This window comes from Chiloscyllium plagiosum, unplaced genomic scaffold, assembly GCF_037043375.1.
Source record: "Chiloscyllium plagiosum isolate Xiang-an unplaced genomic scaffold, Cpla_swu_hap1 HiC_scaffold_9, whole genome shotgun sequence".
Taxonomy (NCBI): domain Eukaryota; kingdom Metazoa; phylum Chordata; class Chondrichthyes; order Orectolobiformes; family Hemiscylliidae; genus Chiloscyllium; species Chiloscyllium plagiosum.
The window spans coordinates 45,439,162-45,463,960 of record NW_028270147.1 but is presented as its reverse complement, the minus strand read 5'-3'; the positions used below and the strand labels follow the sequence as shown (position 1 = coordinate 45,463,960).

At 39.3% G+C, this 24,799-nt stretch overlaps 1 protein-coding gene across 3 annotated transcripts in view; it reads left to right on the top strand.

The window, feature by feature from the left end:
- zyg11 (zyg-11 family member, cell cycle regulator) overlaps positions 1-24,799 on the top strand; it is a 66,569-nt gene that overhangs the window by 3,197 nt on the left and 38,573 nt on the right. For 2 of the 3 annotated variants that reach the window (XM_043699173.2, XM_043699174.2), the window contains exons 2-6: positions 1,180-1,345; positions 8,328-9,085; positions 15,989-16,129; positions 17,025-17,201; positions 19,937-20,001. In XM_043699173.2, the coding sequence (XP_043555108.1) occupies positions 1,180-1,345; positions 8,328-9,085; positions 15,989-16,129; positions 17,025-17,201; positions 19,937-20,001 (1,307 nt within the window). Of the gene's footprint in view, positions 1-1,179; positions 1,346-1,756; positions 1,776-8,327; positions 9,086-15,988; positions 16,130-17,024; positions 17,202-19,936; positions 20,002-24,799 lie in introns of those variants that run through there. The other variant, XM_043699175.2, reaches the window with a different exon arrangement.

Genomic DNA, 24,799 nt, shown 5'->3' with positions numbered 1-24,799 from the left:
AGGCTTAGTGTTAATCATTGAGAAAGATTGGTTCAGACAGCAAATTCTAATATTTGCACATGTGCCATTACTAAATATATTAGAATAAGTTGTCTCGTCTATTCACATTTAAGTGTTAAAAAATGGGCTTAATTGTAAGTAGCCAAGTCTTTATTTACTGCTGATCAGCCTCTTTCACATCGAAAAGTAGGACAGTAATTACAAGTAGCCTAATTTCTTGAAATTTTAATTATTGGAGACTTTTTGAAATAAGCTGTACTTTTACAGTTTTCTCCACCTACTGAATGAATTGGATAAATACTGTATTCTAATCATTTTGCATTAATTCTCTCACTTGGAATTTTTCTCTCACTAACTTTCACTGAAATTGGTATTGAATTCTGTATCTTAGAATTCGATACCAATTTCAGTGAAAGTTAGTGAGGGAAAATTCCCACTAACTTTCACTGAAATTGGTTTTGAATTCTAGGATATGGAAGACTTCAAATTATTATCTTGCAATGAATTGTGCCAGATTTTTAGTAGTGTTTTATGTTCATGTTTTATGTGTAGCTCCAGAATATTTTACCGCAATGACACTGCACAATAGTATAATTGTTTTGGAATGTATGCAGGAACTTTTCTTCGATTTATAAATGCAATTAAAATGTGAAGGATGAACGATGAATATGAAAACTTGCCAATATTGCTTTAGAGTTAAAGGCTTTTTTTTATTTTATAAATCCTGATTTTTTTTTTTATATGACTACCAGCTACCAACCTGCAGCCAGTTTTAATGTCTTCAGTGTGTTCAGTGCAGCTAGTTAGACAAGAAGCCTACATCTGTAGGATTCTGAAGTGTTTGTAATGTGTTATTTAACATTCCGGGAAGATCATATTGCTGAAATCTTAGAGGAAGGTGGTTCATCAGAAGGAGTAATTACAAGTCAGTAATTTATTGTAAAGGTTCTATTATCATGTGAAATGAGAGCCTCAATGGATGTTAATATTATGGGGGACTATGAATGCTTTGGAAGTGTCATATTATGTTTTTTATTATTGGAGTGAGGAGAGGGATTAAAATTCACAGTCCTAAATGTCATAGTTTCTGAAGAGTTTTGTTGTAAGATTTTACAAATTGATGTACTGATTTCATAAATCAAAAAATTCTAATTGATTTTCTTTCTTTTCTATCAACAGGAAGATTTCTCTCCCCTTTCATTAACTGATATATGCTTAGATTTTTTGAGAGTGAACTTGGATAAATTTTGTAGGGAGAGGACAGATGGCTCATTCTGTCTCAAGGAAGCTGTGGTGTTTCCACAAGAACTGGCAGATCGTCTGCTGCAAAAAATGTCATTGAATGGTAAGACAAAATGTCAGTTTACTTTTTATTTCTAAATATCACCTTTAAAAATTCTCAGCTGTAGACTATCTGGCTATGCTGATATTTCAAATTGAGAAATAAATTTCAACTTTCTCACTCCTTGAGTATATTGGCATTTCACTCAGTTGATTTTAAACTAGCAATGATTTGTGTGTAATAACACCAAGATAAACCTAGTCAAACTTAAGACATGTAGCATATTATTAACATGCTTGCATTACCCTCTGAGACAATCTGTGGGCACTCTGGGGTTATAGTTAAAGGATGTTTGCACAGAGCTCTGAAAATAAATGGTTGGTGATTCAATTGGAATTCAGTAATAATTGATGCCACTGTGGCCTGATAAATGTTTCATCAGGAATAAGCCATTTTTATTTTTCCTTTTGTAAGCACACCAGCTGGAGCTCAGGTGAGAGCCTAGTTTTATGGTCAATGCATAAATCAGCTTCTAGATGTAGACTTTATCTATTGCTTTTAATTTTAGATAATTATTTAGTTATTCTCTCGCCCTGTTACACCTTTTATTGTTCATGTGAATTTTGTTTTTTTAATTATTCTCAAAGGTAAAATATCAAAAGTGACATATTAAAACACAGTCTTATATGTTGTACCATCGTTTTAAAAATATTCTCTACGAGTTTAGATTAGTACACCAGATAATGGTATGCATTGCAAAAGTAAAGGGACTGTATTTTGCTGGGGAGAGTAATGCTGTGAGGGATGTGGAAAATGCTTCTGTTCTTACTAATCCTGCTTAATAAAACATTTAGCGTGGTGATTTAAAACTGAGCTTTCTTCAACTGTTGTTATTCAAGAAAGTTGGAGAGGACAAAGGGAACCAAAAATAAATGAATCTGATACCAGTTTTCAGAAAATGTTGGAATGTATTATTAAGAGGTATTAACTCATTTAAGAAATTTGAATACTATTGGATAGTCAACATAGACTTACAAAAGGAAATCATGTTTGATTAATTGGGTTTTGAGCATGTGAATAGTAGGAAATACAAAAGTGAGCCAGTAGAGATAGTGCACTTGGGCCTCCAAAAGACCATCAATAAGGTGTCACATTAAACAAGAGAATGGCTAGTGCAGTTGCAATAATATATTAGTATCAATTGAATACAGGATGTGGCTGAAATGGTGTACAGAGGAACCTTGATTATCTGAATGAGATGGGCGGGCACTATTTTGTTCTGATAATTTGATTATTCGGTTAATTGATTCAATGCCTCTCCTCTAGGGCTCGGAGTTTTCTGAAGTTCCTTTTTCCTTGCTCTGCCTGCCTTACTCCCCCTCTGTCTCAGGGTTTCTTTCTGAGCAGACACACCCTTGTGTGTAAGGGTCCTGCAGCATTGCTGAAGCCTCACTGCCCCCGCCCACACACTCAGATCAGTTCATTGGGATTGACGCAGCCAGCACTTGCTAGGTCCACTCCCTATTCAGGAGACTGGACAGCAACACACTGCATGTGAGACCCCCACCCACCCCTGTCTGACCCAGGGCAATTGTCAAATGTGTTGTGTGTGGTATCAGCTCATGTGATGACAAGGGCTGGTGTGTGGGGTCTAGGTAAAGACATGGGAGATGGTTCCTGAAGCTCAAGAATTGTTGAACTTGTTATTGATTTGAGTGAAGTGCCTGTAAAGTGCAACTTCATCTGGAAGTTGTGTTTGGGGTTTTGAATGGTGAGGAGGGAGGAAGTAAACAGGCAGGTGTTGCATGTTCTGTGATTGCAGGGGATGGTATCATACAGTCATGTTGGGAGTGAAGGATGAGTGGACCAGGGTGTCCTGGAGGGAATGGTGCTCGCAGAAGACTGCTGGGAGGGAATGTGTATAAGGATTTGAATGCTCGTGGGATTCTAGGTGAGGATAAGGAAGACCCTATCACTATTGTGGGACAGAAGAGGGCTGAAGTGTGGGAGATGGATTGGACCTGGCTGATGGTCCTCTCAGCTAGGTGCTATAAAATCCTTAGTTGTGGGAGGAGGTTTTGGAGGCTCCCTTATTGAAGTTGGCATCATCAGAACATGGAGGAACGAGGAGAATGGAATAGAGTTGTTACAGGAATCCGGATGTAAGGCTACATAGTCCAGGGAACTTTGGGAGTTGGTGAATTTGTAGCAGATATTGGTGGCCAGCCTATGCCCAGAAATGAATGCAGATGTCAAGGAAGGGAAGAGAAAAGAGAGATGATGGTGAGAGCGGGTTGGAATTTGGAAGCAAAATCGATGAACTTTAATGATATAGCGAAAGAGTTGGGGGTGGAGGTTGGAGTAGGACTGGAACAAGGAATGTTCCATGCATTCCACCAAGTGACAGACATAATTGTGCAGCTATGAATACCCGGATGGGCCTTATGTTTGACCAGAAGAAAGTGAAAGGAGTTTTTAAAGTTGTTCAGAGTGAGGTTGAGCTCGGCCTGATGGTGGTGAATGGGGATGGCTGAGGCACTTTTTTTCCCTGGAAGAAGCGGAGATTCCTGAGACTTTGTTGATGGGGGATGAGAATGTAAAGAAGCTCTGTCTTGAGTGCTAGATCTGTTTGAAGTCTACAGGAGTAAAGTTCTGTTTTCACAGTTCGGATACTCCATGTTATGTGGCGTTATCACCGTGCTAAATGGGATAATGCCACACAACACAATGGAGGGTAACCTAAGTGTGAAGGTGAAACTTAACCACTGTACACTTTTATGGGAGTTATGTGTCTGTCTGGCAGGCAGATTGGTGAGCATGTGGTCAAGTATGTTTTTATATGGAGTTATGTCCTTCACCAACAACTGCAGACTTTTGTTTAAGACTCTGCTGATTTGGTCTAGGGTTCCACTGAGCCACTTCTGGTGATGGACATTGAAATCCTCTACGCAGAGATAGTCTGTAGACTTGCCAACCTGCATGCTTCCTCAAAGTGGTGTTCAACATGGATGTCTTATTGTAGTCTCAGAATGAGGAAGTTTTGTAGCCCTCGTACAGAGCTTCAGTGATCACATTCAAAGTGTGGTGCTGGAAAAGCACAGTCGGTCAGGCAATATCCAAGGAACAGGAGAGTTGATGTTTCAGGCATAAGCCCTTCATCAGGAATATGGCCTGGTATATAGTGCACAGTTCTGGTCTCTGTTTTATAACATACTTACTTGCCCTAGATATATGGTTACTGGGTAAAAGGTGAAGTTTATTGGCCTGAACACTTTGAAGTTAAGAAGAATAAAAGATGTTCTCACTGAAACAGTAAGGGTCTGAAGGGACTCAACAGGGCAGACATGGAGAGATTATTTTCCCTAGTTTTGGAAACCCGGGAACATCATTTGGGATTGGGATGTGGCGAGATCTGTTCACTCAGGTTTGTAAATCTTTGAAATTCTCAGCCCATGGGGATTGTGGATTGTCAGTAGTTGTATATGTTTAAAGCTGAATTGGACAGATTATTTTTTTGGCTCTCTGGAATGAAAGAATATGGAAAGTAGTTGCTGAGGTAGATGACTGACAAGGATAGTATTGATTGTTGGAGTAGGGTCAAGGATAAAAGGAACTTTGCTTTTTCTTTTTTTTTCTTCCTGTCCTTAAAAGTATTGATGGCAGGTGTTGTGAAGAATGCAGATGGTGATATTGCAGAGTATTATCTAAAAGAAGAATGACTGCAGAATTCCAAGATTCAGAGGGACCTAAGTAGTTTAATACATGAATCGCATGTACGCTAGTAATTAAGACTAATAGAATGTTATCCTTTATTAGGGGAGGAACTGTGCAGAAAGTAAGGATGTAATGCAAGGCATTTGTGAAATCCACCTCAAATACTGTGGTTTGGTCTCCTTATTTGAGGGTGTTTGCAAGTATGTTGGAGATGCTTCAGTGGAAATTTGCTGGATTGATATCTAAAGAAATGGGTTGCCTTGTGAGGATAAGTTGGTAGGCTGGGCTTGTTACCATTGTAGATTAGAAGAGTGAAGGGTGACTTAATTGAAGTGTATAAATTTGTCTTGATGTGGTGGATGTGGAAAAGGTTTCCTCGGCATGAATCGAGAACCAGGGGATACTGTTTCCAAAATTAAGAGTACCCTTTTTAGGTGCAAGGTAAACATCATTTTTTTCTGAAGCCTGTGAGACTTTGTTGGTCTGTTTCTCAGAAAGTACTGGAGATGGGTAATTGAATATCTTTAAGGTTGAGCAAAGTAGGTTTTTTTTCAGGCAATTAGAACCAAAGGTTACCTGGAGCACATGGGAATGTTGTAGTCTAAACACAAACATATCAGCCATGATTTTATTGATTTATAGAGCAGGCTTGAAGACTGACTTCTGCTGTTTAATTTTTATGTTCATTTGTACCGCTCCAGGAAGTACTGGATAAGGTTTCACGTAAGAGATGTGAATTTCCACAATGCAATTAGTTGCAGCGATAATTTGCTTCTAATTGCTTGACATATTGAAGTTTGACTTGTGAAGATGTGCATGCTTATCATTGGTTAAGTGCTTGTACTTTTTTTTTCTTCTTTCCTCAACCCCTTCTAAGTTGCCTGCACGTCAGAATAGTTGGATGGGATGTGATGGTTTTAATATTGTTGGGAACAGGTAAAAAGAATGTGTGAAGACTGGTTTAGAGGAAAAAGGCATTTGGGCATGAGCTTGATGGCAGTTCAGAACAACTGTTTCTGTCAATCAATCAACGACCAATCAATGTTTTTTTTTCTCTCTTCAGATATTTATATCCTCTAATCCTACCTGAGTTTTAAAAAGAAAAGCAATGAAGACCTAAATTTCTCCTCTGAATTCATGTAAAATGCATGTAATCTGCAAAGAAATACAAATCGGTGAAGATCTGTTCCATTTCTGTGTAAAATCAGCTGCTTAACCTTGTTTTAAAACTGTAAAATCTCACCCAGGAGACTTACATAGAACATAGAAGAATACAGCGCAGTACAGGCCCTTCGGCCCTCGATGTTGCGCCGATCCAAGCCCACCTAACCTACACTAGCCCACTATCCTCCGTATGCCTATCCAATGCCCGCTTAAATGCCCATAATGAGGGGGAGTCCACCACTGCTACTGGCAGGGCATTCCATGAATTCACGACTCGCTGAGTAAAGAACCTACCCCTAACATCTGTCCTATACCTACCCTTCCTTAATTTAAAGCTATGCCCCCTTGTAATAGCTGACTCCATACGTGGAAAAAGATTCTCACTTTCGACCCTATTTAAACCCCTAATCATCTTGTACACCTCTATCAAGTCACCTCTAAACCTTCTTTTCTCCAATGAAAACAACCCCAAGTGCCTCAGCCTTTCCTCATATGATCTTTCTACCATACCAGGCAACATCCTGGTAAACCTCCTCTGCACCCGTTCCAGTGCCTCCACGTCCTTCCTATAGTATGGCGACCAAAATTGCACACAATACTCCAGATGCGGCCGCACCAGAGTCTTGTACAACTGCAACATGACCTCAGTACTCCGGAACTCAATTCCTCTACCAATAAAAGCCAGTACGCCATATGCCGCCTTCACCACACTATTTACCTGGGTGGCAACTTTCAAAGATTTGTGTACATGGACACCAAAATCCCTCTGCTCATCCACACTACCAAGTATCCGACCGTTAGCCCAGTACCCCATCTTTTTATTACTCTTACCAAAGTGAATCACCTCACACTTAGCTACATTGAACTCCATTTGCCACCTTTCTGCCCAGTTCTGCAGCTTATCTATATCCTGCTGTAACCTGCCACATCCTTCCTCACTGTCTACAACTCCTCCGACTTTCGTATCATCCGCAAACTTGCTCACCCAACCTTCTAACCCCTCCTCCAGGTCATTTATAAAAATGACAAACAGCAATGGTCCCAAAACAGATCCTTGCGGAATACCGCTAGTGACGGCACTCCAAGATGAACCTTTGCCATCAACTACTACCCTCTGTCTTCTTCCAGCCAGCCAACTCCTAATCCAAACCTCCAACTCACCCTCAATGCCATACCTCCGTATTTTTTGCAGTAGTCTACCATGGGGAACCTTATCAAACGCCTTACTAAAATCCATATACACCACATCTACTGCTTTCCCCTCGTCCACTTCCTTAGTCACCTTCTCAAAGAATTCAATAAGGTTTGTGAGGCACGACCTGCCCTTCACAAAACCATGCTGACTATCCTTGATCACATTATTCCTATCCAGATGTTCATAAATCCTATCCCTTACAATTCTCTCTAAGATTTTGCCCACAACAGAAGTGAGACTCACCGGCCTATAGTTACTAGACTTATGCTGAAGTCATCATGGTTCATTTTTGGTGCTTATTCTGAGCACTTGATAAGGATAGATTGCAAATGGTTAAAACATTCACAGATGATTGTGTGGACCTATGTACTCTGATCAAGATGACTGTTAATCAGAAATGATCAGTGCTTCTTTATACCAATTAACGTACACTTGAAAGTATTGTTTATCAATCCTTCATTTGTTAAATCTATTGTTTTAGCTGAACTTTTACAACAGCAAATTAATAATAGAGCACCATTGAGAGAAATGGTATGTCAGTGAGGAATGGCGTACAAAAGCTTCTTCCAGTCTCATACAGTACATGTGAAAGACCTTAAATTTTTTTTTTTTAAAATCATCTTTCGGGTTTGCTGGAAGTGTCTTAGAGGTCAGATAGCTCATTTGTGTTCAATTATGAAATACTGCCTTAAAGTGAAATTGAGTACCCTAATATTGCTGTCAGGAATTTTATCTGCAGCAATAAACTACACAGAATTCGCATTTGTATTGCCTATTTTACTCATTAGCTAACCCTTGTGAGAAATGGAAAATTTTATAACAATGTAGCAAAGGACATTCATTTGAGGCAGGGATTTTCAACAATGTTCAGTTACCTGTCCTGGATTCCATCAACGTTCCCTTTCTACATTGAACACACAATCCCTTTCAGTTTACTGACTGCCTCTCTTTCTTTTTATATTCCCATAACAGGTGTGCTTAATGAAAAGACTGTGGGTATCTTCCGCAGGAATGATCTGCTGCGCTTGAAACGTGCTTGTATTCGAAATGCTAAACTATCAGCAGTTGCATTCAGGAAAGCATTCTGTCATCACAAGCTTATTGATCTGGATGCTTCTGGTGTAAATGCAGACATCACGATAACTGACATTGTAAATGCACTGGTCACAAACAAATGGAATCAACAGTACCTGCAGTGTCTTATGTTGAATTCGTTAACATTGTCTCTGGAAGATCCGTATGAGCGATGCTTCAGCCAGTTAACTGGCCTGCGTGTTTTAAGTGTGACCAACGTTCTCTTCTATAATGAGGATCTTGGAGATGTTGCCTCTCTTCCAAGGTTAGAAAGTTTAGACATTTCAAATACTTCTGTTACAGACATCACATCACTTCTGACCTGTAAAGATAGGCTAAAATCCTTGACCATGCACCACCTGAAATGTCTGAAGATGACAACTACACAGATTTTGGAAATTATTAAGGAACTGGCACTGCTGCAACATCTAGACATTTCTGATGATAAGCAGTTTACCTCTGACATTGCACTTCGTTTGCTAGAACTGCCTGGCATACTACCTAATCTCCGATCCTTGGATATTTCTGGCAGGAAGCACATCACCGATAAAGCTGTTCAGGCATTTGTCCAGCATCGGCCTACAATGCAATTCATGGGCTTACTGGCAACTGATGCTGGGTATTCTGACTTTCTTTCTGGAGAAGGGAGCTTAAAGGTTGGTTTTCCTTAATTTTTTCATTAGTAAGGACTTTGTCTCCACACTTGGTTCTGGTGGTTAAACTGTGATTTACAAGGTTTTTTAATTCAAATGTTTTTGCAGAATATTTTGAAAAAATCTTTGGAGTATCTATTGAAGTTGAGAGGAATGTAAGGTGATCGTATTAAAACAAAAAGTTCCTAAGGCAACTTTTCCTGTTGGATTCTGAAATAATGTTTTTCCCCTTGAAGTGTAGAACCAGAGGACATAGTTTATAAATCTGTGAGGGAGAGAAACAAGTATTTTTTTCAATGACCAGTATTTGGGGTATGGAATGTCTGGAAAAGTGGTGGAAGCGGGTTCAATTGAGTCATTCATTCAAGAAGGCTTTGAATGATTTGGATAGTGCAGGAATATGGGGAGGAGATTAGAACCAGTATGCAGGCATGATGGGCTGAATGGCCTCTTTCTGCACTGTTGCAATTTTGTGGTGCAAAGGAGAGCAAAATTTGAAGTGATATATTTAGGTGATTGACCTTCCATGTCTACATATTTAACATCAGCTGACTGCACATCCGTAACCTCTTATAGAATATGGAACATTACAGCGCATTACAGGCCCTTTGTCCCTTGATTTTGCAGCAACCTGTGAAACCAATCTGAAGCCCATCCAGCCTAAACTATTCGATTTTCATCGATTTATGTTTATCCAAAGACCATTTAAATGCCGTGAAAGTTGGCGAGTCTACTACTGTTGCAGGCAGGGCATTACACACCTCTACTACTCTGAGTAAAGAAACTACCTCTGACATTTGTCCTATATCTATCACCCCTCAATTTAAAGCTATGTCCCCTTGTGCTGGCCATCATCATCTGAGGAATAGGCTCTCATTGTCTACCTAATCTAACCCTCAAATTATCTTCTGTCTCAATGAAGGCACTTCTCCACCTTCTTCTCTCGAACAAAAACAGCCTCAAGTCCCTCAGACTTTGTTTGAAGATCTTTCCTCCATATCAAGCAATATCCTAGTAAATCTCCTCTAAACCCTTTCCAAAGCTACCACATCCTTCCTATAATGTGGTGACCAGAACCGCACGCAATACTCAGTGTGGCAGCACCAGAGTTTCGTACAGTTGTAACATGACCTCATGGCTCCAAAACTCAATCTTGCTACCAATAAAAGCCAAAACAACATTCGTCTTCTTAACAACCCTATCTACCTGGGTGGCAACTTTCATGGACACTAAGATCTCTCTGCCCATCTACACTATGAAGAATCTTAGCATTAGCGCTATGCTCTTTATTCCTGTTGCTCCTTCCAAAGTAGATCACCTCACACTTTTCTGCATTAAATTCCATTTGTCATCTCTCAGCCCAGCTCTGCAGCTTATCTATGACCCTCAGTAAACTGCAACCTCCTTCGGCACTATTCACAACACCACCTTGGTGTCATCGACAAATTTACTAACCCCCATCCTTCTACACCCTCATCCAGGTTATTTATAAAAATGTCAAACAGCAATGGACCCAAAACAGATCCTTGCAGTATACCACTAGTAACTGAACTCCAGGATGAACATCTCCCATCAATCACCACACTCTCTCTTCTTTCAGCTAGCCAATTTCTGATCCAAACCATCAAATCACCCTTAATCCCTTGCCTCCCTATTTTGTGCAATAGCCTGCCATGAGGAACCTTATCAAATGCCTTACTGAAATCTATATACACCACATCACCCTCCTCCACCTGTTTGGTCATCATCTCAAAGAATTCAATAAGGTTGTGAGGGATGACCTTCCCTTCACAAAACAGTGTTGACTATCCTTAATCAACTTATTCCATTCTAGATGATAAGTCCTATTTCTTATAATCTTTTCCAACACTTTACCCACAACCGAAGTAAGGCTCACTGGCTTATAATTACCAGGGTTGTCTCTACTCCCCTTCTTGAACAAGGGGACAACATTTGCTATCCTCTAGTCTTCTGGCACTATTCCTGTGGGCAATGACAACATAAATATCAAAGCCAAAGGCTCTACAATCTCCTCCATGGCTTTCCAGAGAATCCTAGGATAAATCCCATCCAGCCTAGGGGTTTTATCTATTTTCACACTTTCCAGAATTGCTAACACCTCGTCTTCGTGAACTTTCACTCCGTCTAGTCTAATAGCCTGTATCTTCGTATTGTCCTTGATAATAGCGCTTTTCCTATCTCCTCTGACTCCACACACAACTTCCCACTACTGTCCTTGATTTGCCCTAATCTTACTCTCATCATTCTTTTATTCCTAATTTATACCTATATAAAGCTTTACGTTTTTCCTTGATTCTGCCTGTCAATGATTTCTCATGTCCCCTCCTGGCTTCTCTCCGCCCTCTCTTTAGGTCTTTCCTGGCTAACTTGTCAACTCTCAAGCGTCCTAACATAAACCTTATTCTTCTTCTTGAAGATTCAACTTCCTCAGTAAACCACAGTTGTTCCTGTGCTCAACAACTTCTCCCCTGCCTGACTGGTACTACTTAACAAGATATGCAGTAGCTGTTCCTTGAATAAGCTCCACATTTCAATTGTGCCCATCCCCTGCAGTTTCCTTCCCCATCCTATGCATCCTAAATCTTACCTAATTGCATCATAATTACCTTTTCCCCCAGCTATAACTCTTACCATGCGGTATATACCTGTCTCTCTCCATCACTAAAGTAGACATAACTGAATTGTGGTCACTATGACTAAAATGCTCACCTACCTCCAAATCTAACACCTGGGTTCATACCCAGTTCCAAATCTGATGTGGCCTAGCCCCTTGTTGGCCTGTTTACATATTGTCAGGAAGCCCTCCTGCACACATTGGACAAAAACTGACCCATCTAAAGTACTTTAACTAGAGTACTTCCAGTCGATATTTGGAAAATTATAGTCCCCCTTAACAACCACCCTGTTACACTCGCTCCTATCCAGAATCATCTTTGCTATCCTTTCCTCTACATCTCTGGAACTATTCGGAGGCCAACAGGGTGACCTCCTTTCCTGTTTCTAACCTGAGCAATACTACTTAGCAATAGATGTGTCCTCAAACATCCTTTCTGCCACGTAATACTGTCCTTGACTAACAATGCCACACCTACCCCTCTTTTAACACCTTCCTTGTTCTTACTGTAGCATCTAAATCCCGGAACCTGCAACTACCATTCCTGTACCTGTTCTTTCCATGTGTCCATAACGTCGATGCTGCAAGTTCACCCACCTTATTCCGGATACTCCTGGCATTGAAGTAGACACACTCCAAACCACCTTCTGGCTTGCCTGTGTACTATTGTGACCTTTTTTAAACCATATTTCTGACCTCCATTACTCTCAACTTCCTCGACACTGGAGCTACAATTTAGGTTCCCAACCCCCTGCTGAGTTAATTTAAACCCTCCCAAAGAGCATTAGCAAATCCCATCCCCGCCCCCATCCCAAAGAGCATTAGCAAATCTGCCGGATCTTGGTACCACTGTGGTTCAACTGTAGACCATCCTGTTTGTAGAGGTCCCACCTACCCCAGAATGAGCACCAATTATCCAGGTATTCAAAATCCTCCCTCCTGCACCATCTTTGTAGCCACGTGTTCAACTCCTCTCTCTCCTTATTCCTCGCCTTGCTAGCACATGGCATGGGTAACAAACCAGAAATAACAACTGCTTGTTCTAGTTCTAAGCTTCCACCCTAGCTCCCTGAATGTCTGCCTTAAATCCCTATCCGTTTTCCTACCTATTTCATTTGTGCTTATGTGGATCAGGACTCTGGGCTGTCCCCCGTCCCACTTAAGGATCCTGAAAACATGATCCGAGACATCACAAATCCTGGCACCTGGGATGCAAACACCAACCATGAGTCTTTCGCGTTTCCCCCTAACTATGGAGTCCCCAATCACTAATGCTCTGCTCCTCTTATTGCCCCTGCCCCCTTCCCTTCTGAGCAACAGGGACCGACTCTGCCAGAGACCTGAACCCCATGACTTACTCCTGGTAAGTCCCTCCCCCCACCCCAACAGAATCCAAAACCATATTCTTGTGGTTGAGGGGAACAGCCAAAGAGGATCCCTGCACTGCCTGCCAGTTCTCCTTCCATCCCCTGTCATCCACCTGCCTTTTTTTTGTACTGAGGTGAGACAACCTCCCTGTAACTTTTCTCAATAACCCCTTCCATCCCTGAACAATCCGAAGTTCATCCAGCTCTCGCTGCAGTTCCCTAACATGGTTTTCGAGAAACCGAAGTTGGGTGCACTTCCCGTAGAGAAAGTCAGCAGGGACATTAGTGGTGACACTTACCTCCCACATTCTGCTGGACAAACATCCAACTGCCCTAATCGCCATTCCCACTATTATTCTATAATTCCCAAAGAGACAACTGAAAAATAAAATAAGCTAATCACTTTACCGATCCGTTGCACAGAAGCTTTTTTTGGGTTAGAGAAGGATGGGTGGGTAACACTACCTTTTAGTAGTGTTTCGGATAAAGCAACCACTCAAATATATTACTTTACCTACCAAGCAGCCCTCTCGTCCTCACTCCCACTGTAGAAATGGAGGCCCTGACGCTTGAGGTACGCTTTTAAGCAATTATTTACCCAGCAGCCCTCTGGTCCTCACTCCTGCTGTAAAAATGCTATGTTCCCTATTAATTGGTTTCTTAGCATTGGTAGGTGCTAATGGTGATTTTTCACATTCTCTTCCTAAAGGCAGGTTTGAACTCTAACACAGGGAGGCAGGTCTCCCTTCCACCAGAGCTGAAACTGGAATCAAAACCTGTTGCCAGCAATGTGATCCATTTCAGCCACCTGTGCTCAAGGAAGATTTAATTGTTGTGGTAACATGAAACTTTAAACAAAAAAAAAGTGTTTTGCTGGAACAAAAGTAAAGGATCCAATTTCATTCCACCATATGACTCACCTGCTCATACTATTTGCCAATGGCATGTGTTGAAGGGTTTAAAAGCTGATCCTTAACCTGCTTGGCCTTGTTATGAGCGCATCTTCACTGGCCAATAAGTCATTGAGGATGGTTTGAACCTGGAGCTTCTGGCTCAGAGGCAGGGATGCGGTTGGTTCTCTGATATTGCAGCAATGTGATTTCCCTGAGATTTGAAGTCACTGCAAGCTTATTTAGCAAGATATTCTGGGTCCAAAGTGTTCTCATTCTTGCTTCCTTCCTTCATGAAAATAAAGTAGTCTTATGTGCTGAGGAATTGAACAATTTTCATTTTTAGAGGCTAAATTGAGCCCATGTTTTGAGTGGATTGATACATTAGTAAATATTCCAGTATAGTGTCTAAATGAAATCATACTTTTAATGTGCTTTTGCTGCAAAGCATGAATTTTCCCCTATTTTGTGTAATTTTATTTTTGTGGCCTTTTGAGTAAAATCAGGTTAACAGTTCCATATGACTAAATTGTGTGATGCTAGGAACGTAGGCCATGGATTCCACAGGCTGGTACATCGTGGTAAAAGCATATTCCTTCAGTTGTTTGAGTACAGCAATATTGCAATCAGTCCATTCTTGCAAACCTCTCAAACGTGCCCAGATGTGATTTCATAACTAGGTCACATTGCTTCACACACTCAGGATTATGTAGCATTATGCTGACATTCAATTTAAAATTCAGGGTTTCTGGTTGGTGCATTTGTGTACTGAAAGCTACATAAATTAATGTAAAGGTTATGCTCTTTACAGACAAAACATACACACACATGCTGTGTCTAAAGCAAAAAGGTGACAACAATTCTTTGGTCAATTTCTTGGGGCAATGCATTAACTGAGTTACCTGGTTTTGTTTAAAATTTAAATAATTCTTGGCAGTTAAGTCAGCCATTAACTGGGTCATTCTCCGTTGGCGGTACCTTTTTTAAATCTGAGCCCAATTGCCAACTGATCAGCATTCTCCTCTCTCATAGTATAAACATTATTTTCCCTTTGCCTTTGAATCTGAGTGAAAATGAAACGCTTTGACAATTCATTTTTTTAGAAATATTAATGTTTTTGTGGCTTTCCCATCCAAGACACACATTATTAATATTAAAATCATTGTATGTAAGTGGAAAAATGAACTTCTAATGTTTCCCTTGGTGTGTTTACTGGATATTTGGCATGCAAGCATTTTCTAGTACATATGGGCATTGCTAAATACTTAAGTGTATGCTTATTTATTATTAGCAAAAACAGTTGCTATTTGTGTACTAGATAGTCTTTGCAATTATGATTATTGGGATTTGAAGCTCCACTTGGGATCAAATAATACTTCATCGATAAAGTAAATTCATTTTAACCTGTGTGGTCAGGAAGGAGGATAGAATTGGGCATAGATTTGGATGACGACAACAGTACATTCAAGGGCATAGACTTGAAGATCCTTTTTTATAGGTTGATTTGGCGAGCAAAATAATATTCTTCAAAAAAATTCTGCAAAAGTATATATTTTCTTAAAGCTTTTGTTTTAAATTAGATTTTTGAAAGTTAAGCTTTTTAATAAGGGTGGTTCATGCATTTGGACAGATGGCATAACAATGTTTAAAATCCATACTTTTGTGATTAAATTGACCAACCTTTTAAAGGTTGTAGTGAGTAGTGTAACTGACTTTAACTGATAAGTCTCAAGTTTTGCTGTGTTAATGGGGAGCAGGTTTGAAGGGCAAACTCCTTACTTGTGTTCCTATTTCTTGTGTTTAAATCATTTATCTTTCAGCATTCCCTTTGAAGTTTTTTTTCCATTCTATGCAGCTGTTATGCTAACCCTCTATTAATATGGAGAGAATGAGCTCAGTATGATTGCTGTTACTGTAGAATTTAAGCATGGCTGGGGAAGAAAGAAAAGTTATTTCATAAATTTATTTTTGATCTTTTACAACTTTTTTTTATCCTTGTTATTATATGTGAAAGGTATCAGGAGAAGCAAATGAAGTACAGATTTCTGAAGCTCTTCGTCGATACAGTGAAAGAGCCTTTTTTGTAAGAGAAGCATTATTTCATCTTTTCAGTCTGACACACAGTATGGAAAAACCACAGCCGGAACTACTGAAGGTAAAGTTTATATTTAAACCAACTCTTGACACTGAAATTTTTCCTGTAGGTGAATGATACCTGTTTAAATGACCTGGAAGCCAATCATTAATTATCTTTGTACTTTTGCAATATAATTGAAAGATATTATACTGTGATGATTCCTCATCACTAAGAGTAATGATGCAGTTCATGTGTCAAAAATGGTAGAAGTGGAAAGTTGCATTTCACATGTTTCTGAGAAAATTCTTGCATCTTCCTGTGGTTCAAAATCCATATTTACAAGCCATTGTTGTGCCAATAGCAAAGTAAAATTCATTTCTACCAGATTTGTGGCAGTCATTTGCCATTGACTGTGTATATGTCGGTTTCCTTTGCTGGAAAATGCTTTACATTGTTAATGGGCCACATTTTTCAAGTGGAAAAATAAATCTCTACCATTTAAAGCAAAGTATAAAATTGGCGTTACTTAATGCCAGTCAGTATGATGGATTTCCTCCATGTTCACGGTAAACCAGCACTCCAAGCCCTGATTAATAAAAACAAGTTTTTAAGCATATGATTCTGGAATGCAGACAACACCAGAAAGTAACTTAAAAAAAATTGATTGGCCAGCTGCTGACCATTTATGGTCTTATTGGACAAGATATTTATTACCATTACAGATGTCTATATATCCTCCTATGTAATCTACTGTTATCAGTTGAGTTTATAACCCCTCTGAACAACACTGTTGGAAATGAAATTTGGAAGGCAGGGTACTGTAAAAGTATTCCAAACAGGAAATTGCACATTGCTTTTGGTGGAGGGAGTGCAAGGAGAGTTTTTTAAAAAAGAAAAAGTCATCCTGACCTTCCCATATTTAAATTATTTGGTCATTGTTACAGCTTGTGATGTATTTTGTTCTTATTTTCAGCTTGTGGTCATTGGAATGAAAAACCATTCCACAAACCTGCCAGTTCAGCTAGCTGCTAGCGCATGTGTATTCAATTTGACAAAACAGGATTTAGCAGGTGGAATGCCTGTGCGCCTTTTGACAGAAGTGACTCGTCTCTTACTGAAAGCCATGGAACACTTTCCCAACCATCAACAGGTAAGTGTTGGAGATGAAATATAACAGGATAATTAATGGGCATCACTTCATATTTGCATGCCATTAGCTATTTCACATTTTGCCTTCTGTTAATTCAACCAGTCAAAGCAAATATTGCTTTAGCTTAACAACTGACAAGTTAAGACTGCAGATTATTGACCACCAAATGTGTGTTTTTTTTTTAAAAAAAAAAGCCAAAGACTGAGTCTTCCACAAAATGTTGGCTTGTCCAACTTAATTGAGACATTGAATTTGCGAATATGGACTATACTTTCTGAATGGAATGTCAGTCAGGAAGAAGCCACTTGGGTGGTAACTGGGGAATGTCTTAAATTCATTCCTGGCTTTGTCCTATCTGATTTGCATTTAATCAGTCTAGTCATTTGGCCAGTGTTTAAACAGAAAATTGTTTTGTTAATATTTGTGAAAATGGATTTATTTTTTAGTTGCTGCAGTTTTACTATTGTTCTTTCCACAAGACCGTACTCTTTGTTGAAAGAAAGCGTTTACTTTTTAGGTCAGTGACTTTTCATAACTGGTCAGGAGTTTTCATGAAAGATAGTAGACAGATATTGGTGAACCAGCTGAATATTTCCAGAATTTTCTTCCTTTTAGTTTGATTTGTAGCACCACAATATTATACACTTGTTTTAGACCATACTCTTGTGAATTGAAGAACTAATGTTAGCATTAATATAGTCAAATGTATTTATTGTCTTTCTGATCTTCAATTATTAGTAGCAAGGCTGGATCTTGCTTTTTTTTTCCTCCCTTTAGTTTCAAACTTTTTTTTGTGAAGGATTACTGTCACGTAGTCTAAGTACCTCACTAAGTACCTGCCTTGCCTCTATGGTGTCCATCATGTCATTTCTCTCCTATTATCACATGCCATTTCAGCAGCACTCACCTGATATCTATCTGCATCCATTTTTCTTGAGCCATCTTTGACAGATCACTGTGCATATGGGCAAGTGTTGGCAGCATCATGACACAACAACCAAAAAGTCACGAGACTGACATTTCCTTACATGTACAAACCTATTTTCTCACCCTAGTTGACGTTTAACCACCATACCCCAGATTTTATCTGCTTATAGCTATATCCTGTCTTAACACCCTCAGAATTACTCTGCACTCTATCTAGACTGTGTTCCAGTGACTGAGAAGCTGCAGTATAAGATGGCCTGCCAGTCCTGCAGCCCTCTGATCCCATTCCAACAACTGGCAAAACTTTGTCACACTGACTCAAGACATATGAAGCTTGTGTCAGTACTGCACCTTGATTATCACAGGAAGTGGAGTTAGGTCCAAGAAACACTGTATCCTCGGCAGTGGCCTGATGCTGCTACCGAGCTTTTCCTGACTGTTAGCCATGGTCCTCCTGCATCATCTTAGGTAACCAGTCACACTGACCAAAATGCACCCAATAACAAAGTACAGGACTTTTCGTGCAAATGACCTACAATAGAAATAGAAGGAACAAAAGAATCTCTTGGATTTCAGAAGACTCATCAGTTCCTCCACATGAGAGCTGAGCACATGTCTTCATGCAGTGAGATGTGCTGCATCCTGATAATGAGGCTCACGTCACCACCATCTATTCACTCAGCATGTGCAGCAACTTGAAGATGCTACTATTGGCAGGTAAGTACTGAGGGAGTACCACAGTGTCAGAGGTCAGCACAATGACCAACCAGTGTCTTCTGGAAGAGAATGCCTGCAGCACTCAGACCCTTCCTTTCCCGCACTCAAATCAAATGCTCAAATTCTCATGGTGTTCTGTAGACACCATCATTACACTTGCATGACAGGTGTATTATGAGTGGTTCACACAAGACCATTGGAAGTAAATAATGATTTCCCCTTCAGCCATTATAGCATTAACATTACAACCACTTCCTCCTTCGCCCTGCCATTTTGCATAGCCCCATTAATATTTGCTTGCCTGTTAGTGCAAGACTAGGCAGACATGATCCAACTGTGTAGTTGGTTGGAAACAAAACATTGTGTTCTATCAAAATGTATGTCAATTGATCAAGTCTGGAATGTGCCTTTAGAGATTGACAGTCTAAGCTGGAGAGGGAAAAACATTGCTCCATTGAGTATTGGAGACATTCCATGTATCCTGTCATTTCCATCATATTATGCATCTTAGCCAGACAGTGTTTCCCCTTTCAGCTCTTCAGGGCACAAATGTCATTCTGCTTACTGGTGTTTGAAAGACATTTACAAATCATCTTGCATTTTAGCAAGCACAATACTCCACTAATCAGAATTTTCATATAAACTATATACATTCAGGAAATGTATTCTTGCAGGATCAGATTATAATACCAAACCAATGCTCCCTTCATAGTAAAGTGTCATTGAAGAGACTACCTAGCTGGAGAGATCAAAAAGGAAAATATCTCTACACTGTTCTTAGATCATAGAATTATAGAATCCCTACAATGCAGAAAGAGGCCAGAGGCCTTTCAACCTTTTTGAATCTGCACAAAACCTCTAAAGAGCATCCTACCCAGAACTTCACCTAACCTGGACACTATGGGGCAATTTAGCATGGCCAATCCATATAACCTGCTGTTTCACCATTACTGCCCTCTGACTTTGCAGAATTTATTTCAAATGTCTATTATTGGCAAAGGATTTTTATTGTTAAATGTCTGACCAAGTTTTAACTTCATTGACTGCAAAGTATTTTCACAAGATAAATTTGAAATAAATTCTTGTTTTAGCTTCAGAAGAATTGTCTGTTGTCCCTTTGCAGTGACCGTATCCTCCAAGATGTCCCATTTAACAGGTGAGTAATCTTGTCAATGATATTTTACCTTTTTCGATTTTGCAAAAAAGGCATTGCCCTAACCTTTATTAATTAATTTTTATTAGCAGGTTATTAGATCACTTTGATTTTTGTTTTGCCTAGTTTAATTGTATATCAAGATCCAAATTTGTAGTTCTACTTCCTTTTACAGTAACCATTCAGCCTTTTTTAAATTCACTTGTGGGATATGGGCATTGCTGGCTCGCATTCATTGCAAGTAATTAAGTTGTCCTTGAGAAGGTATTGGTTGGCTGCCTTCTTGAATAGCTGCAGTTGCTACACAATATATCTAATAAGGGAATTCCCAGATTCTGACCTTGATAGTGAAGGAATGGTGACTGTATTTCCAAGACAGGATAGTCAGGACTTTGGGAAAGGGTGGAGTTTGCAGGTGGTGGCGTTCCCATGTATTGGTTGCCATTGCCATTCTAGATGGATGTGGTCACGAGTTTGGAATATGTCGTTTAAGGACTTTTGGGCAAATTTCTGCAGTGCATCTTGTAGATCATACAAACTGCTGCTAAGTGTCAGTAATGGAGAGAGTGGATATTTGTGGATGTAGTGTCAATCAAGCAGGTTACTTTATCCTGGTTGGTGTCAGGCTTCTTTTGAGTGTTGTTGGAGTTGCACCCACCCAGGCAAAAGGGGCGAGAAGTATTCCATCATACTGCTGACTTGTGCCTCCTAGAGCATAGGCTTTGGGAGTCAGAGGGTGAATTACTCACTTTATTCCTAGCCTATGACCTGTTTTTGTTGTCGCTGTATTTAGTTTGAGTCCAGTTGAGATTTTCGCTCAATAAGTTGCTCATGGGGAAATCAATGATTTGTGCCCTCTGGTTCTCTCTGCTTCCATCAATTAAATGATTTCCCATTACCTTTTCTGTCCAGACTCCTCTGATTTTGACTAACTATCAAATTGCTCCTCAATCATCCCTTCTCCAAGGAGAACAATCCAAATTTTTCCATGTAATTGAAGTTTCTCAACCATGGAATAACTCATGATTTTTCTGCACATTCTTAATACCTCACGATGACAGAAGGTTAGGCAGCATTGTAGCCAGTGTATATGATAGCATATTTGGGGAAGGGATATTGATAGATTAAGTGAATGGGCAAAACTGCAGTAATAGAGTTAAGTATAAGCAAGTGTGCAGTTATTCATTTTGGACTGAAAATGATAGATCATGGTAGTTTCTGGGTGCTGTAAAGTGGATGTCGGAAGAGACTTGAGGGTTCAGGTATGTAAATCTTTAAAATGTCACAAATAGGTGTGGAAATGAAACAAGAAAACTAATGGATTGCTAGATTTATATCTGGAGGACTGGAGTACAAGAATGCAGAAATTAAGCTGCAGCTGTACAAATGCTGGTTAAACCCCACTTGGAGTACAGTGAGCAGATCTGGGCACTGCACCTTAAGAAGGATATATTGGCCTTGGAGTGAGTACAACTTAGGTTTACAAGATTGATACCTGGACTTCAGGGGTTAAGTTTTATGAGAAGAGATTATACAAATTTCTCCAGAATTTAGAAAGTGGAGGAGTGATCTGATCACAGTCTTCAAGATATTAACAGGAAAAGACAGGGTTGATAAAAATAAACTATTTCCATGGTTGGGGATTCTAGAACTAGGGGGCATAATCTGAGACATCACAACAAGACTGTTCAGGTGAGATGTTAGGAAGCATTTCTGTACACAAAAGGTAGTGGACATTTGAAGTTCTCTTCTACTAACGGCAGTAGATACTGGATCAGTTCTTGACTTTAAACCTGAGATAGATATTGCTTTTTGCTTAACAAAATTTAAGGGATATAGACCAAAGGGAGATATTTGGATTTGGGCCACTGACCAGTCATGATCTTATTGAATAGTGGAACAGGTTTGAGGGGCTGAATGACCTACTGCTTTCTATATGTTCCACATTCTTCCTCATGTAGTGCACCGAACTGAAGGCATTATTTGAGTGGAGGTTGACTGACTGAGAATTCTGTACAGATTATTGTGACTTTCTTCAATCTATTTATGTTGCAAAGCATTCTTCTGTCATAATCAAAAACCATAGTGTCTATATACATAGCAGAAGTAAAGCACTTTTACGATTTGAGTGCTGAGTATATGATTGTTGAGAGTCATGTACAATTTTGTAATTCGCATCTACAAGATAAGGAAGAAAAAATGACAAAATTAATAACTACTTGGGGTGAGAGACCATAACATAATAAATAGGAGCCAGAGTAGGCCATTCGATCCTTTAAGCATGTCCTGCTATTCACTGTGATCATGGCTCATCTGATTGTGCTCTTGACTCTACGTTCCTGTTTGACCTTCACAATCCTAAACTCTTAACTTGCTGATTAAAAGCTCTGTCTAACTTGGGTCATTAACTATATTCAGTTGCTGCTGCTTTTTGAAGAAAATTCAAATCTAAAGACCTTCTGAGAGAAGAAATTCTTTATATGTTCCACACTCATAGTAAATGAGATACTCCTTATTTTGAAAATGCCCCCAATTCTAGATGCCACCAGTGGGCTGAATAGCCTTCCTTCCACTCCTATGTCTTATGGTCTTATGATAGGGAAGACGCTAGAGAATATTTTCCATCATTCTTCTAAACTATAGATTTGCACCTTTCTTCACACAACAGCCTCTTCATCCGTGGAATGTTCTTTTGAAATGCCTCCAATGCAAATATATCCCATTTTATGAACTACTACAAGGGCAATTTCACCAATTTCCTGTAGTAACATCTCTCCCTCAATTATAATTCTTCTGCTCATTATAAATGTTAAAATTCTGTTTGCTTTTCCAAACTAATTGCTGGACCTGCATGTTAACCTCTTATCATTCAAGTAGAAGGACGCCCAAGACCCCAGCAATTGCTCTTTAGAGGAATAGAAAAATAGAATATTACTTAATAAAGTGGACAAGCTCATATTTTCCAACACTGAACTATATCTAACAGTTTATTTTTGCTCACTTTTTTTTAACGTATCCATTTTCTTTTGTAGACCCTTGTGGTCATACTTTCATTAGCAAAGTCATGGTTCACATTATAGTAAAATGTGTTCAGAAATTTTAGTTCAGGGGTGCACAGTCAGTTGAGCTTGTTAATCCATAGAAGGTGGAGTCATGGAGGTGGACAAGTGCCTTGGTGGGCCTTCTAACAATTTGCCTCAGTTCTTTTGGGAATTTATCTCAATTGTTTACAAGCGGTTGTGTTCTCAAACACTCACCCCTCACATCTTCCATACTCCATTGCCCTTCGTTGTTGCCTTTATAGTCCCATGGCCAGTATCCACCATGGACAGATCTTGAGCCATTTAGTGATTTTAAAAAAAATTTGAGACAGCTTAATACCGCTTTCACCCATACACCATACATCTGTGTCAACCAGTCAGTTTTTAAATTCACCTGGTTAATCTCTCATAAATGCTATCTGAACAGAAGAAGTTTATTTCAAGATAGTTAATCCTTCAATAGCCTCTTTAAATTGACAATCTGTGAACTCTGTATTCCAGTTCTTAAGATTATTGGTTTAAAACTCAGCCAAACATTCATGACAATCACTGTTGAAACTGCATGAACAATGCTAATGCTTTATCTTTTCTACCTTACATGAGATGACCTAACAATCAAAGCAATCCAAAAGTGCAGCTGCAGGCCTTTCATTTTGGTCAAAGAGCAAAGAATTTAATCTTCATATCATAGCAATTAAACAGATGTATATCTTACTTTGAGAGCATTTATGTTTGCTGAGGCCAAAATGGGGGTATGTTTGAACTCTGTACTAAGTTAAATAGCCCTGCTGAGGTAAAGTTTTCCTTCCACTGATGGGAAAATGCAAAGTACCATCTTTTGGAAAAAGGGATAGAATTTCTGCATCCAGTGCCCTTGTGCCTTTTTTTAAACTGAGAAAATCCAACTCTTAACTTGCTTTCTGAACTGCCTTTTTCTAATAGCTACCAATTTGGCTGCAATACACTCAAGCCTATCATTCAAGTTGTTAATATAGATTATAAATAGTTGAGGTCCCAGCACTCCTTGTGGCACCCCATTAAAATTACTCCACAGAGGGCAGTATTCCATCACTGTTCTCCTTTATCTTAACATCGACACTGATCCAGCTCCCTAAGAGCCAGGTCTGAATGAACAGGATGTCTAACTTTTTTTTTTTCTTGACACTCCTGTTTTTATCTATCAGCCAGGTCACCTTGATTGGGGTGTGACAACACCAACGTGAACCCTCTGTTAATTAAACCAAACACCCAGAAAAGCTCACCTTGCCTTGTTATCTTTTAAAATATGAATGACCGAGAACACTCAGATTCCACCAGTTAAAGAAAATAACATCAATTTATTTTTTTAACACCAAAAATGTACATTAAACAACTATTCACAATTTTAAGCCCCCTTGCTCTTAAATGCTTTTTATCTGTCTCCAACTCTAACAATATACTGTTCCAGTTAGACATTTATTAAAATTACATCAACTATAATTTCAAACATACACCGCTACTGTCATCTTCTGTGTTTTTCTTCTGGCTGAGGATCTCCCTGGGTCATCGTCTTTCTTACTGTGAGTATGTTATATATGAAAAGCTACCTTTTTGATTGTGTTTCCTAATTTCTTGGAGAGGAGGATGTCTGGCATCCATGCATTTCTGTGTCAATGGCAGTTCTGTTTCTCCAGTTTTCAAAATGTCTGCATTTTTACACCTCCAAGATTGGATCATCTCACTGTTTCAATGTTGGCAAAACAATAAATTCAAAAGCAACT